At 42.4% G+C, this 12,612-nt stretch overlaps 2 protein-coding genes across 3 annotated transcripts; one reads left to right on the forward strand and one right to left on the reverse strand.

The window, feature by feature from the left end:
• Nucleotides 1-70: 70 nt before the first annotated feature.
• tfap2a (transcription factor AP-2 alpha) lies at nt 71-7,282 on the reverse strand. The gene is made up of 4 exons (XM_068710321.1): nt 7,214-7,282; nt 2,241-2,660; nt 968-1,019; nt 71-159 (listed from the first exon to the last, which is right to left on the reverse strand). Exons 1-4 carry the CDS (start codon nt 7,244-7,246, stop codon nt 71-73), a joined length of 594 nt encoding a protein of 197 aa, XP_068566422.1. The 5' UTR covers nt 7,247-7,282.
• Nucleotides 7,283-11,002: 3,720 nt separating this feature from the next.
• Nucleotides 11,003-12,605, forward strand: tmem14ca (transmembrane protein 14Ca). Of its 2 annotated transcripts, none has more exons than XM_068709707.1 (5): nt 11,003-11,088; nt 11,645-11,729; nt 12,017-12,118; nt 12,269-12,356; nt 12,440-12,605. In XM_068709707.1, exons 2-5 carry the CDS (start codon nt 11,654-11,656, stop codon nt 12,495-12,497), a joined length of 324 nt encoding a protein of 107 aa, XP_068565808.1. In that variant the 5' UTR covers nt 11,003-11,088; nt 11,645-11,653; the 3' UTR covers nt 12,498-12,605. The 2 variants fall into 2 exon arrangements, with proteins under 2 accessions (XP_068565808.1, XP_068565809.1); XM_068709708.1 differs by having other exon boundaries at nt 11,068-11,091.
• Nucleotides 12,606-12,612: the final 7 nt, after the last annotated feature.

The following is a 12,612-nucleotide window of genomic DNA, read 5'->3' on the forward strand; positions in this document are numbered from 1 at the left end:
AAATCGCCCGTGTGTGATTTCAACCCGGGGGTGGGGGTGGTGGTGGGGGGGTTCCCAGCACTACTGGGCTTTACACCGTTTTGGTGTGCAGTAACCGGAGACAAAGGGGACTGTGCGCCTTTGGATAGATCACTTGTGACATTAATGGCTCAGGGGAGCCTAATAGAGACAATAGGAGTTAAACGAACTCTTGAGATTACTAATATAAGAAGCCAATTATCATGTTGATGCGCAGATAGACAGACTCAAAATAGAGAGATGGAGAAGAAGAAAAAAAAAAGACAGAAAGGGAAAGATAAATCGCCCCATATCTAGTCTAGTGAGTTCTAATTCGACATGACAACACGCTTTTAAACCCGAACATGAAAAAAAAGGCCTGCTCGTGTTGTATCAACGATGATATAATTGTAACAGCAAATACATAAGAATATTATTGTCCAACAACCATCGCCTGACCACTCTTTGATTCCCCACCTAAATGAGGAAATGAGTACCATCCACACACTAAGACCTCCATCCAGCGCTACCAACTTCCATTTTAAATTTGACCATGCAGTGTGATTGCAGCTATTGGCTTTCCCCACTGAAGTGCCAGGATCGTCTATAGGCCTGAATCTTTGTCCATCAATACCACGGGCCTACAAAGCCCACCAGCTCCACTCATCTCCCCGCTGCTCTGAAACGCTGACAGTAAATTCCATCAGCGAGAAGAGGGGGGAGAAAAAAAAAGGTGCAGCCAGTTTGATGCACTTGGAAACCATGTAATGAAAAATAGGCTACTGCGTATTAGGATCAGTCAGGCATTACCGCATTGCATCGGGGTCTCTCGAGCAGAATGGTGAATGGTGTGTGTGTGTGTGTGTGTGTGTGTGTGTGTGTGTGTGTGTGTGTGTGTGTGTGTGTGTGCGTAGCCTAGTGGTGTGCAGCTTGCAGAAACATGCATGATATCTCGGAGGAAATTGCTTACCTTTTTTAATTACAGTCTGGTCGGGAATGTGAATTCCTTGATCATCAACAGACTACGACACACATGCAAAAAAAAAGAAAAAGGACAATTTTAGCACAAAGGCAGGAAAATATCAGCCTCAGTCGCGTGCGTAAATGAATGCAACTCACGATGCTGCGCACGAACAAAGCCTGACACAATTAGCGGCCACAATCACCCAACATGGAGGCTCTCGGAGGCCCATATACCTGTTATTATTGTCCACGACTGTTTTCAGCGGGTTGCACTGATGGACGCATTACACCAGATCACAAAGTCAGACTTAAATAACGAAGCTGTGTCGCCCCATAATCCTGACCTAATTTCGCCCTCATATTGGCTCTACTCACAAGGAAACTTCTAATCTAGATTGGATAGTAATTACGGCGGCGCAGCCTATTAAAGGCCTATGAACTAATTAGAGGATTATTGGTGTTTGTTTCTGATTAAAAACTGGGATGAGTCCTCTAAATAAGAATTGAGGGTTATAGACAATTTTCGGCGCTCATTTATCATGCATCTTTAGTAATCGTACAGCGATTACCTAAACTCAATCCACCAAACTCAATTCTCCCGTTCGGGGCATCATAATGTGATTGTTTGCAGCAGAGAACGGCGAGCGTCGTCTGATTTTAAACAAAAAAATCAAATAGAGTCAGGCGACACGAGGAGATCCGTGTGGAAATACGGGCGCTTTTTTTCATTTATTTATCTATCTCATTTAATTAGATTCCAGTGATAGTATGGAGCAAAAACACCATCGAATTTGGCAGATGAAAGCATTTTCATGTCAAATTTGTTATCATTATAACTATGTTTTATAAGTGGAAATGATGAGGCTAAATTGTGCTGTTTGATTCGAAATTATTCGACAACACTGGAAAAAAAATGCTATTTTTTCAAGCAGTAAAAAATAGAGACTAAATTAATCCTTTGAACATTTATTAAACAACAATAATAATATTAATGATAATAATAATAAACACGTTTACAAATACCCTTATAATATTAAGACAAATAGTAACCTAATTATGAAATGCTTGGTGGTGCTTGGAGGTGCTTGAACAAATAGAGGGCTAATAACAATTAATTTAAAATAAAAAATAACGCCATTACTGTTATTATTGTACGTGCTTATATTAATTAAAAATACACTAGTGCTGGTAACCCACTGTGCCATTGATAATGACCCTTTTTATTTTTTTTAACAGAATGAGCTAAGCCAGTAAAGAGACTCGGGTAAACGCTGCCTCACCTGAACGTCGTCTAAAGAGTGAGGTATTCCATGGAGAGAGATAGAGTCCGACAGTCCCGTATCGATGCCATGGCCGGACGGTAGGAGCACTTCCCTGCGGTACTCCCGGCACAGCTGGTGGGGCAGGCCGCGGTGCTGGTGCAGCAGGCCGCTCTCCTGACTCTGCCTCTGGCCCGGCCAGCCCGGGTGCTGCGGCTGCGGCTGGGCGTGCAGGGAGTTGAGGGAGTACGGGTCGTTGACGTGCGAGTACGGGTCCTGAGACTGCGGGTAGATGGGCTGGTAGGGTGGAGGGAAGTACGGGGGCTGGAAGTCCGAGTTCGGTGTGTGGGAGAGCGGAGGGGCGCTCGTGTAGGGACTCTGGCCCACGCCGCCCAGCTGAGGTAGCCTGGCTGTCCCATTGCTGGTGCCGTCGTGACGGTCCTGGCAGGGGAGGACAGGGAGAAAAGTGTTTAGCCTAAATACATTTAAAAAACACACACAAGCATAAATGATCGCATTTTCCCCTCTTTGTTTTGACTGCAGAAGGCTCTGGGCTTATGCTGGGGCTTTATCAAATATGGCCTGAGTGTGGAATCTGTAGCCTATTAAATCTGAAGAAGTCGTCCTGGTGGATTTTACACAATAAACACAACAAGTTCACGCACCGAATGGGACTACTTGTCCGCAAAGTTTTAGAAATAAAAAATAAACGGGTATAAGTAAATTGTCAAATAAAAACATCGAAATTCCGGAGATGGGAATGCCCTCAAATAAATAAGCGGAGCATTATATTATTTCAACACTTCTCCAGTGTGTCCCACTGTTGCAAAGCGTGCAAGATTATCAAAATATTAATAAGCGAGAAAAAAAAACACATTTATGAAAACACATTCCAAGTATCTGACACGGAGATTCAGCAACTTACCATCGCGGAAAAACTGTGCACTAACATTTGAAAGGATTTCTGGTGCCACTCAATGACAGAATAATCAGTTCAAAAACACTTTTGAGTGTTTCTTTTTTCTGGGAGGGGGGCGAGCAAAGGCAATTAACCAGCAAAACAAAAAAAAATGTAAGCCCCTCGAAAAGACTCTTTTCTCCTGAAAAGATCACGATGGCCCCGGCGATCAGATATGTGCCACAGAAGCAGGACGATAATCCATCAGAAATAAACGGTTAGATCCCCGCTGCCCTTCATGTGGGTCTAAAAAAAAAAGCGCAGATATTCGGCGGTGCCGGAGGATTTGGGTTGGAAAGTTTCTCTTGGTAAACCCTCTTTTCTCCCCTGCTCTCCTGGCTTCTATCACAGTGCTGCCGTCCCCTCGCTCGAGCTCATATTAGCAAAAGAGCCGCTTCTTCGTCTCCCTCTCGGACTCCTAATAGAACGCGTTCATGACTATTAATATTGCAGGAATACTTAACAATGAGGAAAGAATGGTCGGAAATCGGGCGTGAAGCGGAGGACGCAACTCAAGGCAGGAGTCTGCGCTTAAATGACGTCCATTGAAAGGAGGAATCAGTATATCTAATCAGAGATGGGGAGAGAGGGAGTGAGAGAGAGAGAGAGAGAGAGAGAGAGAGAGAGAGAGAGAGAGAAAAAGAGGGAGTGAGAGACTGTGGAGGGAGTGGAGAGAGAGAGAGACAAAAAGAGGGACACTCACTCCCCGTCTGACGAATCAGAGAGAGAGGGAGGGGGGGAAGGAGGGGGGGCATTTTAAAAGGGTCCCAGGGCCAAAGCGCAAAAGTGAAAGAAAGACATAGGAATGAAGGGAGGGTGGACCACAGACAGGGGGAAGAAGCCATGGAAGGAAACAACGTGCACCTCTGAACTGGGTGAAAATCCAGCAGACGACGTTATGGGCATTCCGAGCGGCTCATTTCTACCGCTCGCCTCTTTGTTTTCCACCTCAGACTCCGACAGCGAGCTGTCCTCCATGGGTCTCTTTTCTCTCCTCTGTCTCCACCGAATTAATCCACCGGTTCCTCTTCGACTCCAAAAAAAAAAAAAAAAAAAAAAGCCAGAGACGCACCCGGCTAACTTTACAATTTGAAACCCGGAAAGACGGAGAAAAATAAATTCCCTCAAGTCTATATGACAGGGCCGCGCGGATCCGGCGCTCTTACCCAACTTTTACACGCGACTAAAAGAGCTCCACCGCCTCATCACACATTTTTTTAAATAATGAAACACCGGGCTGTGACCGGATTTCGATTGCCCATTTTATTTTTCTTTGCATCCACCAGCAGGAAAACATTGCCTGTGAATAAAAAAAAAAAACAATAAAAAAAGAAAAGCACCACAACATGAACGCAGGAGGTGCCCAGCTTTTGTTTTCCTGCTCCCGGCCGGCCCTATCTCTCAGGACGCGGGTGAAAACACGTTCGACCGGCTTCTCCACTCCTAAACAAGTCCCTGATATTACTGCCAAACTTTGTCTATGGCCATAACAACAATCAGTCAGCTCATGCACTCCACACTGACAGGCACACACGCATATTCTAACGGCTCATATTTCAAATAAATTAAAACTGAGCAGTGAATGAAGCAGGCTGTGTTGGAGCTCTCATCTGCCATTTAGTCGAAAATAATTATTTTAATTAAATGCATGGTGTATAATATTATTTTTAAAGTTTCCACGAGTCATTTCATATTCGGATCAAATTTTTTTTATGGGAATTTAAAGAAGAAAAAAATAAATAACTGGTGTGAATTTACTCATGCAACTAACATTTTAAATAAAGCTGTAAAGCTCCCACAATGCCAAATTGTTATTATAATTATTAGTAGTATTATTGTTGTTGTTAGAATTCTTATAATTTGTATTATTATTAATTATTATCATTGTTAACTTCTAATTTTACTCTACACAAATACACAAAAAGAACAACATATGAAATTAATTTAAAAAAACATGGATCTATTCTTTTCTGCACTTGAATTAAATGTGTTCACTAACAGCTGTCAAAAGAATGACATATTTGGATCAAAACAATACAACAAACCACCTGAAATGATCATCTTAAAAACATTATAGTTCAAAAGTTAAATTAAATTAAACAAATCAAAGAGGAGCCCCTTACCTCGCAATCTTCATATTTAATGTTATCAGTTAATTTCCAAAGCATTCTCATGGATTGTTGAGGTGGATATTGAGTGGTATCGCCTTAGTCTTGTTTTCACTCAGTGAATCGTGCTCCCCGCTCAGAAAAACTACTTTTATTGAAGCTGTGGGCTTCTGTCTGTCTTGCGCTCTGAGGTCTCCCTCTAATGGTGGAAGTGAAGGGCTGGAGCAGTTCTGTAATAACACTGGCACAGGGCCTCATTAGCATATCAACAGCCGTTTGATTCCCCCCCATCTGCTCACACAACACCAATGGACAACGCACAGGTAAAAACTAAAGCAGCAAGACGCTACACATGCTTATTATTCCTACTGTTCAGCGAGGTGTGTGTGTGTGTGTGTGTGTGTGTGTGTGTGTGTGTGAGACTGTTCGTTGAGGGGGGAGGAGGGTACAGCCATGCATGGGGATCTGCATGCACCTGGGACGGTTTCTACAAGTCGAGGCTCGACAAAAGCACATTAGACTCCAGAAATTATATTTTAACGTTAAATTTGCATGTTTTGCAGATGTCTTTGCTGTGAAAATCACTTTGTTTTTGCTGAAATGCACTGACTCAGTCCTGCACATCCCAGCGTCTTATCCATTACTTTTCTAGGACAGCAGACCTATGCAAATGCAACCCAGCCACACACTTTGTTGCCAACCTTGATTTTTTTTTTTCTTCTTTTTTTTAACTCTCAAACTGTTATTTTAATCCCATTGAGAGTGGAGACCTTGAGAGGCTATTCTTCTAATGTTATGTTAAAAGGTTGAGCCATTCGGAGCGGCTCTACAGGTCCATTGACTACCTGTAAGGGCGCAGGGTTTGGTGGGGGGGGGGGGGGGGGGGGATGTAAATAATTAACACAACAACATGGCCTTGTTTCATTTGAATGAGCGGCTAGGGGAGCCTGGCTCTGCCCTGTCGCCGGCCGAGCCTTCACCTCAGCAGGTCGTGGGTCAGCAGACAGGTCGCCAGCTCTTTAAGGCGTTGGCTCCTCTCGTTTAAGAACCTGGATTACCATTTTTGGTGGAGTGCCTTTTTGCAAGCAGTTAGGCTATTAATGAGAATGGAGCGATGGAACTGGCTGACAATGACAGCTATGCGAGTGTCTCTCTGGTGATCCGGCCTGGTTGTCTGTAGTGATGATCGTTTTCTCTTTCTCTCTCTCTCTCTCTCTCTCTCTCTCTCTCTCTCTCTCTCTCTCTCTCTCTCTCTCTCTCCCTTTTTTTTTTTAAAACGAGTGAAACTAAAGTTTTCTGTTCCAGCAGATCGTCTCTTTAATCCTCCACACCTCACAAAACAAGGCCACGGTTTCAGTGGCGAGACCAGACTCTTTAAGTCCACTATGGGATGCTTTGTAACTTGTGAGTTGAAAACATGTAATGCGAACGTGGAACCGCTGTGAATATATGCGAAGTGCAGGCTGCATTTATGAAAAGTCAGATCTCACCTCAAAGGCGCAGCGACACACGCAAGTACGGGCTGCGTTTAATATATATTAAAAAAAAATACTCCACTTTTGACAAAACCACAGCTCGTGTCTCGTTTCCACACATTTCTAATTTATGATCAAAGACATGATCGTGCATCTGAAACGCGTGTGCAGTCATTGCAGCCTATAACAACATGCGACCAACATCCTCTGGCTTCACGGTAAAAGAAAACAACAACTACGAGATGGCTGTGAGGCTACAGAGTTCTCCAAAATAAAAGAACTTCTTTGTATGATCTCCTGGCGGATTAAAGCTATACGTCTCTAAAGTACCTGCACCACCTCTCTTTACAAAAGATTTCACGAGAGCAGCTTCTTCCTACAACAAGTCGACACTTTGACAGTTTTCATGGATTTTCACCGCCGTGTCTTTGTCTTAAAGTAAGCAGCACATACCTGCCATTCTCCCATTTTGCCCATAATTGACATTCTTTGTCTTCTGCTGCCTTTGGTGGTTTTTGGTCGATCCGGTGCCGTGTCTATCTCATTGAGCCTTCGGTCCCAAACTAAACCTTTACTTTTTTCTTTTTTTTTTTTTTTTTTACCTGACCGGATCGTCTCACCTGGCCATAAAAAAAACGGTGCGGAGCCACCTGGTGACGCATGCGCAATGCTCCGGATGTGGACGAGAAAGAAGAAGCTACCTGGGAAGAGTTAAATAGCCTATTTTGTGTGGGAGCTGGATAGGCCTCTTTTGTCTTCAAAGACAATGAAATATTTTTTTATGAAACAATAAATTATAAAACGAAACAAAAAAAGCTCGACATTACTTGTTGAGGAAACTCTGAGATACCAGCCAGGACTAGTCTAATTGCAGCCATTGCTATTAATAAGAAATATATATTATATTTGCAGGAAAGTTTCAATTGAAGCTGTTAACATATACAATCATTTTTAATCGAATGGTCACTTCTTTACATCGGGTGAATTTACATCAAAAACTATTTTCGTTTATGAAAAGTGTGACAAGTGTAACTGTGAGGTGGTTTACTTTCCCCTTAATTCATGGTAAAACTGAATTAATAAATAAGGCTTATCAAAGAGTAAAACAAGATAATTAAATGGACCAAAGTAAAGTGATGTGGGTAATATGTTTGATAGTTATCTTTCCTTGTTTTTCTTCTTTACTGTTTTGTCTAGAAAACATGAATTCTCACTGCAAATGAAACTGTGTCAAGTTAAAAACTTGAAGGTTAACTGCCAACATCATTACTTCTACACAGAAAGCTACCCGGCTATTGTGAGGGTCATTATTTATTTATCCACTGTTTATTTCTAATACATACTTATGTAGACCCCTCGGGCCAAGAGCGAATGAGCTCTCCCTCTCTCTGTCTCACACACGCACGCACACACACACACACAAACACACACACGCACACACACACACACACACACACACACGCACACACACACACACACACACACACACACACACACACACACACACACACACACACACACACACACACACACACACACACATCCACAGAGGAGAGCAACACGTGCGCTCACATAGGTGATAATGGTCGAAGCTTTAGTCCAAAACCCCTTTTTGTCCTCTTTCAAGTCCCTGACGGAGCACACACACATGCAGACAGCACGTCGCTGGCAGCTGCACGTCGGTTGCCTCACTACATCAAACACTTTATATTAAACATATTTAATGCATGCACTGAGATTATTGGATAAACTTTTGACGGAAAAATACACCTCTTTTTGCATTTTCTCCTATAAATCCTTTATAGTTGTGCGTTTTTTTGTGCATAATTTCGCATTGGATCTATAGATTTTTTTATTCTTTTTGCTGTGTTAATATTTAAAACAAGCCTTCATGTTTGACTTCAAAGGCGAACACATTTTAACTGCACACACAATACCTGCAGCTATAAAGACCTCACCAGGACTGGACAAAGGAGAGGGGGGGGGGGGGAATCAGAAATATTGTTTGGGGCTCTGCGCACTAAGGGAGGAGTAAGTTTTAAAGCAGAGCTGTCTGAGAGTGGGTTACTCTCAGACAGGAGCGGGGTCCCCTTTGGATATCCAGCCTGTTTGTCTAGAGCTTGGTTTCAACCACTTCCACCATCGCACTGGGCCTCCGGCAACGTTCAGCTTCCTAAAAACTGCGAGCTGTGTTTAATAGGCGTCGGCAACGGCTGCCCCCGAGGCAGTGTGTACAGCCATTCACATTTATACAAATTACAATAAAGCATTATTGTTGTAATTATTGTTGTAATTATTATTATTATTATTATGTGTAATATTTTCGGTATTGATTCGGTATTGGTGGTGGTGTTGTGTGCGTGGGTATGTGGGTGTGTGGTACTGGTCCGCGTCTCGTTCAAAAACATGCTGAGACATAAACTGCGTAAATTACGCGGTCTATTGACAATTTGTTCTACTGTATTTTCTCTCCTCCTTCCCTCGTTATATTGAAGTATTGGTCGACGATGGGACTGATTCCTTGTCCCCCACGAATTGTTATTTAGAAGTTGGAAAATGATCTTAGAAAAGATGCCCAGCTTGATTTTCAGCAGATTTTGTTGTTGTTTCAGACTCGCTCCAGCTGGACGTGTCAGCCTGCTGAGGACGGTGCTATCCCGGTACATAATCCCCACGTAGCTCCCTGAGATCACGCAATTGGTGTCTGTTCAGTGAGAAGGTTTCAGGCCCATTGTATGAAAAGCTGCTTCCCAACGGTGATAAATTGTATTATAGCGCCACCTTGCTTCCGGAGATGGAATTAAGAAAATATTGCAGGTAATTGAAACCAAATGAGAATGTGTGCGCAGCGAGGATTCCAGTAAGTGGGACTACCAAACCGATGCCAGTCAAACAAATAAATAAAATAGCAGGTGGTTAAAAGGAACATGTTCAAATTAGTGAAATATAAAGAAAAAGGCTTAACTAAGCCCAATGAATGTCGTCTATTTAATTTAAAACCCGAGTGATAAACCTGACATTTGCCTGAATTCTGACCCGTGGCTATATTTTTTTATATTTTGACCTTAATCCACCTGTTTTCTTCATGAACACTAATCACACTTTCAAAGGCTAAACCTGTCCATTTTCACGGTGTTCACCCAACAAGGCTCCAGTACTGAAAACACACATTCTGATGCAGTTACAGGTGATATTGTGTATTTTGTTATTTTTTTCTCTTTTTTCTCTGAATGTAAAGCAAAATATATTTAAAAGGGGAGAACAAAATCAAGTCCAGTTATGGTTTAGAGATGTTGGGGGTATGTCTTCAACACAACTTAATCTAATCCTGTAGTGCCATCTTGTGGTGGTACAAATAAAACAAGGTCCCACTCAGGTGTCTGACGACCATCAACGGTCCTTTGAGGTCCTGCAAGGCCTGTAGTTTCACTTCACTGTTATGTCATAAACTAGCTACCTGTTTGTTCCGCTACTACTGCATAGGAAGAGCATTTTTTATGGAGACATATCAAACAGCAAAGGTCCTCATAGATGAGAATCCTGAGAGCAACTTACTTTGAAATGATGGTCTGTTGACTAATGCACATCGATGTGGAAACAGATGGGGAAGCTTTGCTCAGGGGCGCAGGATTAATCTCAGGAGGTGGCTGTGTCAAATGATATGCGACACATAAATAGAATGATTATGTCAAACATGTTAATTAATCACTAATCGTGCACACACGGCAATGCTGGATGGTTTCAAATTGCTGTTATGTTCTGCCTGCAGAGACAACCATAAAGGCATCATAATATCTTATGTACAATATACTACGTTTAATAAACATTAGGAATGGAATGCATCTTATATATAAACGATATGTAATTGTAACTACTGCTCACACTAGTAGTCCAGTCCATGAAAACCAGGGAAGAAACATGGCTTGTGAAATGTATTTACATAAAACATAAAACATACTTCTGCAGCAGCTAGAGTATCGTCAGGGATTAAGCTACGAACACACATACACGCTATATCATGGCAAGTGAAAGTCATGGTTAGAAAAAAAATGCCATCAACTACACGTGGTTTGGTGAATGTCATGCAAAAGTTTTATAAACAACAAAAAAAAATACATCTTTGAAAATGTGAAAACGTAATCTATTTTTAATTTATTAACATTGTTTATACAAATTCCGCCTCTCATGAACGCAGCACTTGCCTCCCAAGAAAAAGGGCCTACATTTCCCATCAGGCACCGCAGCGCGTGTTATGTGCACCAATAATTTGTGCTCGGTGGAGAACAGGCTGCCGTTGGTTGTGACAGAGGACAAACTGAACGAGGAAGGTTGTATGTGCTTATATTTGCGTTTCAAGCTTTCTTTTGCGACACTATCAGACTTGATAAAGCTTAAATTGTTCAACAAAAAAAATGGCGTAGGCTGTATATTCTGTGCACTTTCGTGTAAGCGATGCACGTGTGTTAGTTGTCTGTGTACCTGGTGCGCTTGCTAAAACTGTACAGCAGCTAGCTTAATCTCAAACTCCAGACACACACACACACACACACACACACACACACACACACACACACACACACACACACACATACATACATACATGCACCTTGGAGTTGGGCCACCATGTAACGATTTGTGGTCAAAAACAGCCGAACGCAGCTGTGTGACAGCGGGGGGGACACTTCCTCAGATGAAACATTGTTTCTATATCTTTTATCGCCTCAGCTAGTTTTCTACAACAGTTCTGTGTCGCAGCACTCAGACATTCCTTTGGGTATTTTTGCATCTGTAAGTGAACATTAGGTTCGCAGCAGGAAGTCGTCTGAATTCAATAGTTACCGTGAACACAATATTAGCTTGGTTCGCTCACTGTGGCCCTTGCAGGTATCCAACATGTCTACGGATTGGGTCGGATATGGATATGCAGCCCTTATCGCATCCGGGGGAGCCATTGGTTTTTTGAAAGCAGGTATGGAGAGCACTTTTTTGTTTTGTTTTAGATTTAGATTGTACTGATATTTGCTGTGGTCTTTGCTTGCTTGTTTAACTTTCTTTTACATAGCATTGCATCCCTCAATTTCCAGTAAATAGGATAACCACAGTCTTACAATCTTTAAAATGTATACCTAATTGCCTTCTAAGTATCTATGTTCATTAAATTCTGCACTATGAAACTAAAACACATTACTACCATAGCACACCAGTCTATGCATGTTGTCAGGAGCAGGTGATGATCTGCTGCGTTCTTTCTTCAAGGCAGTAAACCCTCTCTTGCTGCGGGTCTTCTCTTCGGCGGCCTCGCAGGTTTTGGTGCCTACCAGATCTCCAACGACCCCAAAAATATTTGGGTGTCCCTCGGTTGGTATACTGGGACTATACTGTATAGTGTGCGTGCGTTGCATGGAGATAAACTATGTAACGAGTGCATATCGTGAATAAGTTAACAGTGATGTGTCTCTACGGTCAGAATGCATTCTGATTTTCTATCCACCACACGGTGTCTTCCAGCTACATCCGGAGCTCTGACCGGCGTCATGGGAAAGAGGTTCTATGGATCCAGGAAGTTCATGCCAGCCGGCTTGATGGCTGCAGCAAGGTATCTTATTTCTTACCATTCATATGACTCACACACATAAACATATTCAGAGATGTGACATGTCCTTTTCTTTGTGCTTCCAGTCTTCTGATGGTGGGAAAGCTTGGTATGACGTTGCTCCAGAAACCGCAGGAGTCCTGATGGAGTCGAGATTCTGATGTGTACCACATCTTCTGTTTCAGGAGCTTCCTGTCAGTATTTGTCATTTTGTAATGGATGAAATATAGTACCTTGTTTATATAATAGGAATGGTCGT

The sequence above is a fragment of the Cebidichthys violaceus genome, unplaced genomic scaffold (assembly GCF_023349555.1).
Source record: "Cebidichthys violaceus isolate CVI_PGR_0920_01 unplaced genomic scaffold, fCebVio1.0.p SCAF_15, whole genome shotgun sequence".
NCBI classification, from domain to species: Eukaryota; Metazoa; Chordata; class Actinopteri; order Perciformes; family Stichaeidae; genus Cebidichthys; species Cebidichthys violaceus.

Excerpts from the sequence above, each read along its gene's own strand:
- tmem14ca (XM_068709707.1), top strand. The coding sequence starts at position 11,654 with ATGTCTACGGATTGGGTCGGATATGGATATGCAGCCCTTATCGCATCC. Across the intron at positions 11,730-12,016 it reads CATTGGTTTTTTGAAAGCAG|GCAGTAAACCCTCTCTTGCT; the intron begins GTATGGAGAGCA and ends TCTTTCTTCAAG. Across the intron at positions 12,357-12,439 it reads GGCTTGATGGCTGCAGCAAG|TCTTCTGATGGTGGGAAAGC; the intron begins GTATCTTATTTC and ends TTGTGCTTCCAG.
- tfap2a (XM_068710321.1), bottom strand. The coding sequence starts at position 7,246 with ATGTCAATTATGGGCAAAATGGGAGAATGGCAG. Across the intron at positions 1,020-2,240 it reads ACTCTTTAGACGACGTTCAG|TCTGTTGATGATCAAGGAAT; the intron begins GTGAGGCAGCGT and ends TGTGTGTCGTAG. Across the intron at positions 160-967 it reads CCAGACTGTAATTAAAAAAG|GCTCCCCTGAGCCATTAATG; the intron begins GTAAGCAATTTC and ends TGTCTCTATTAG.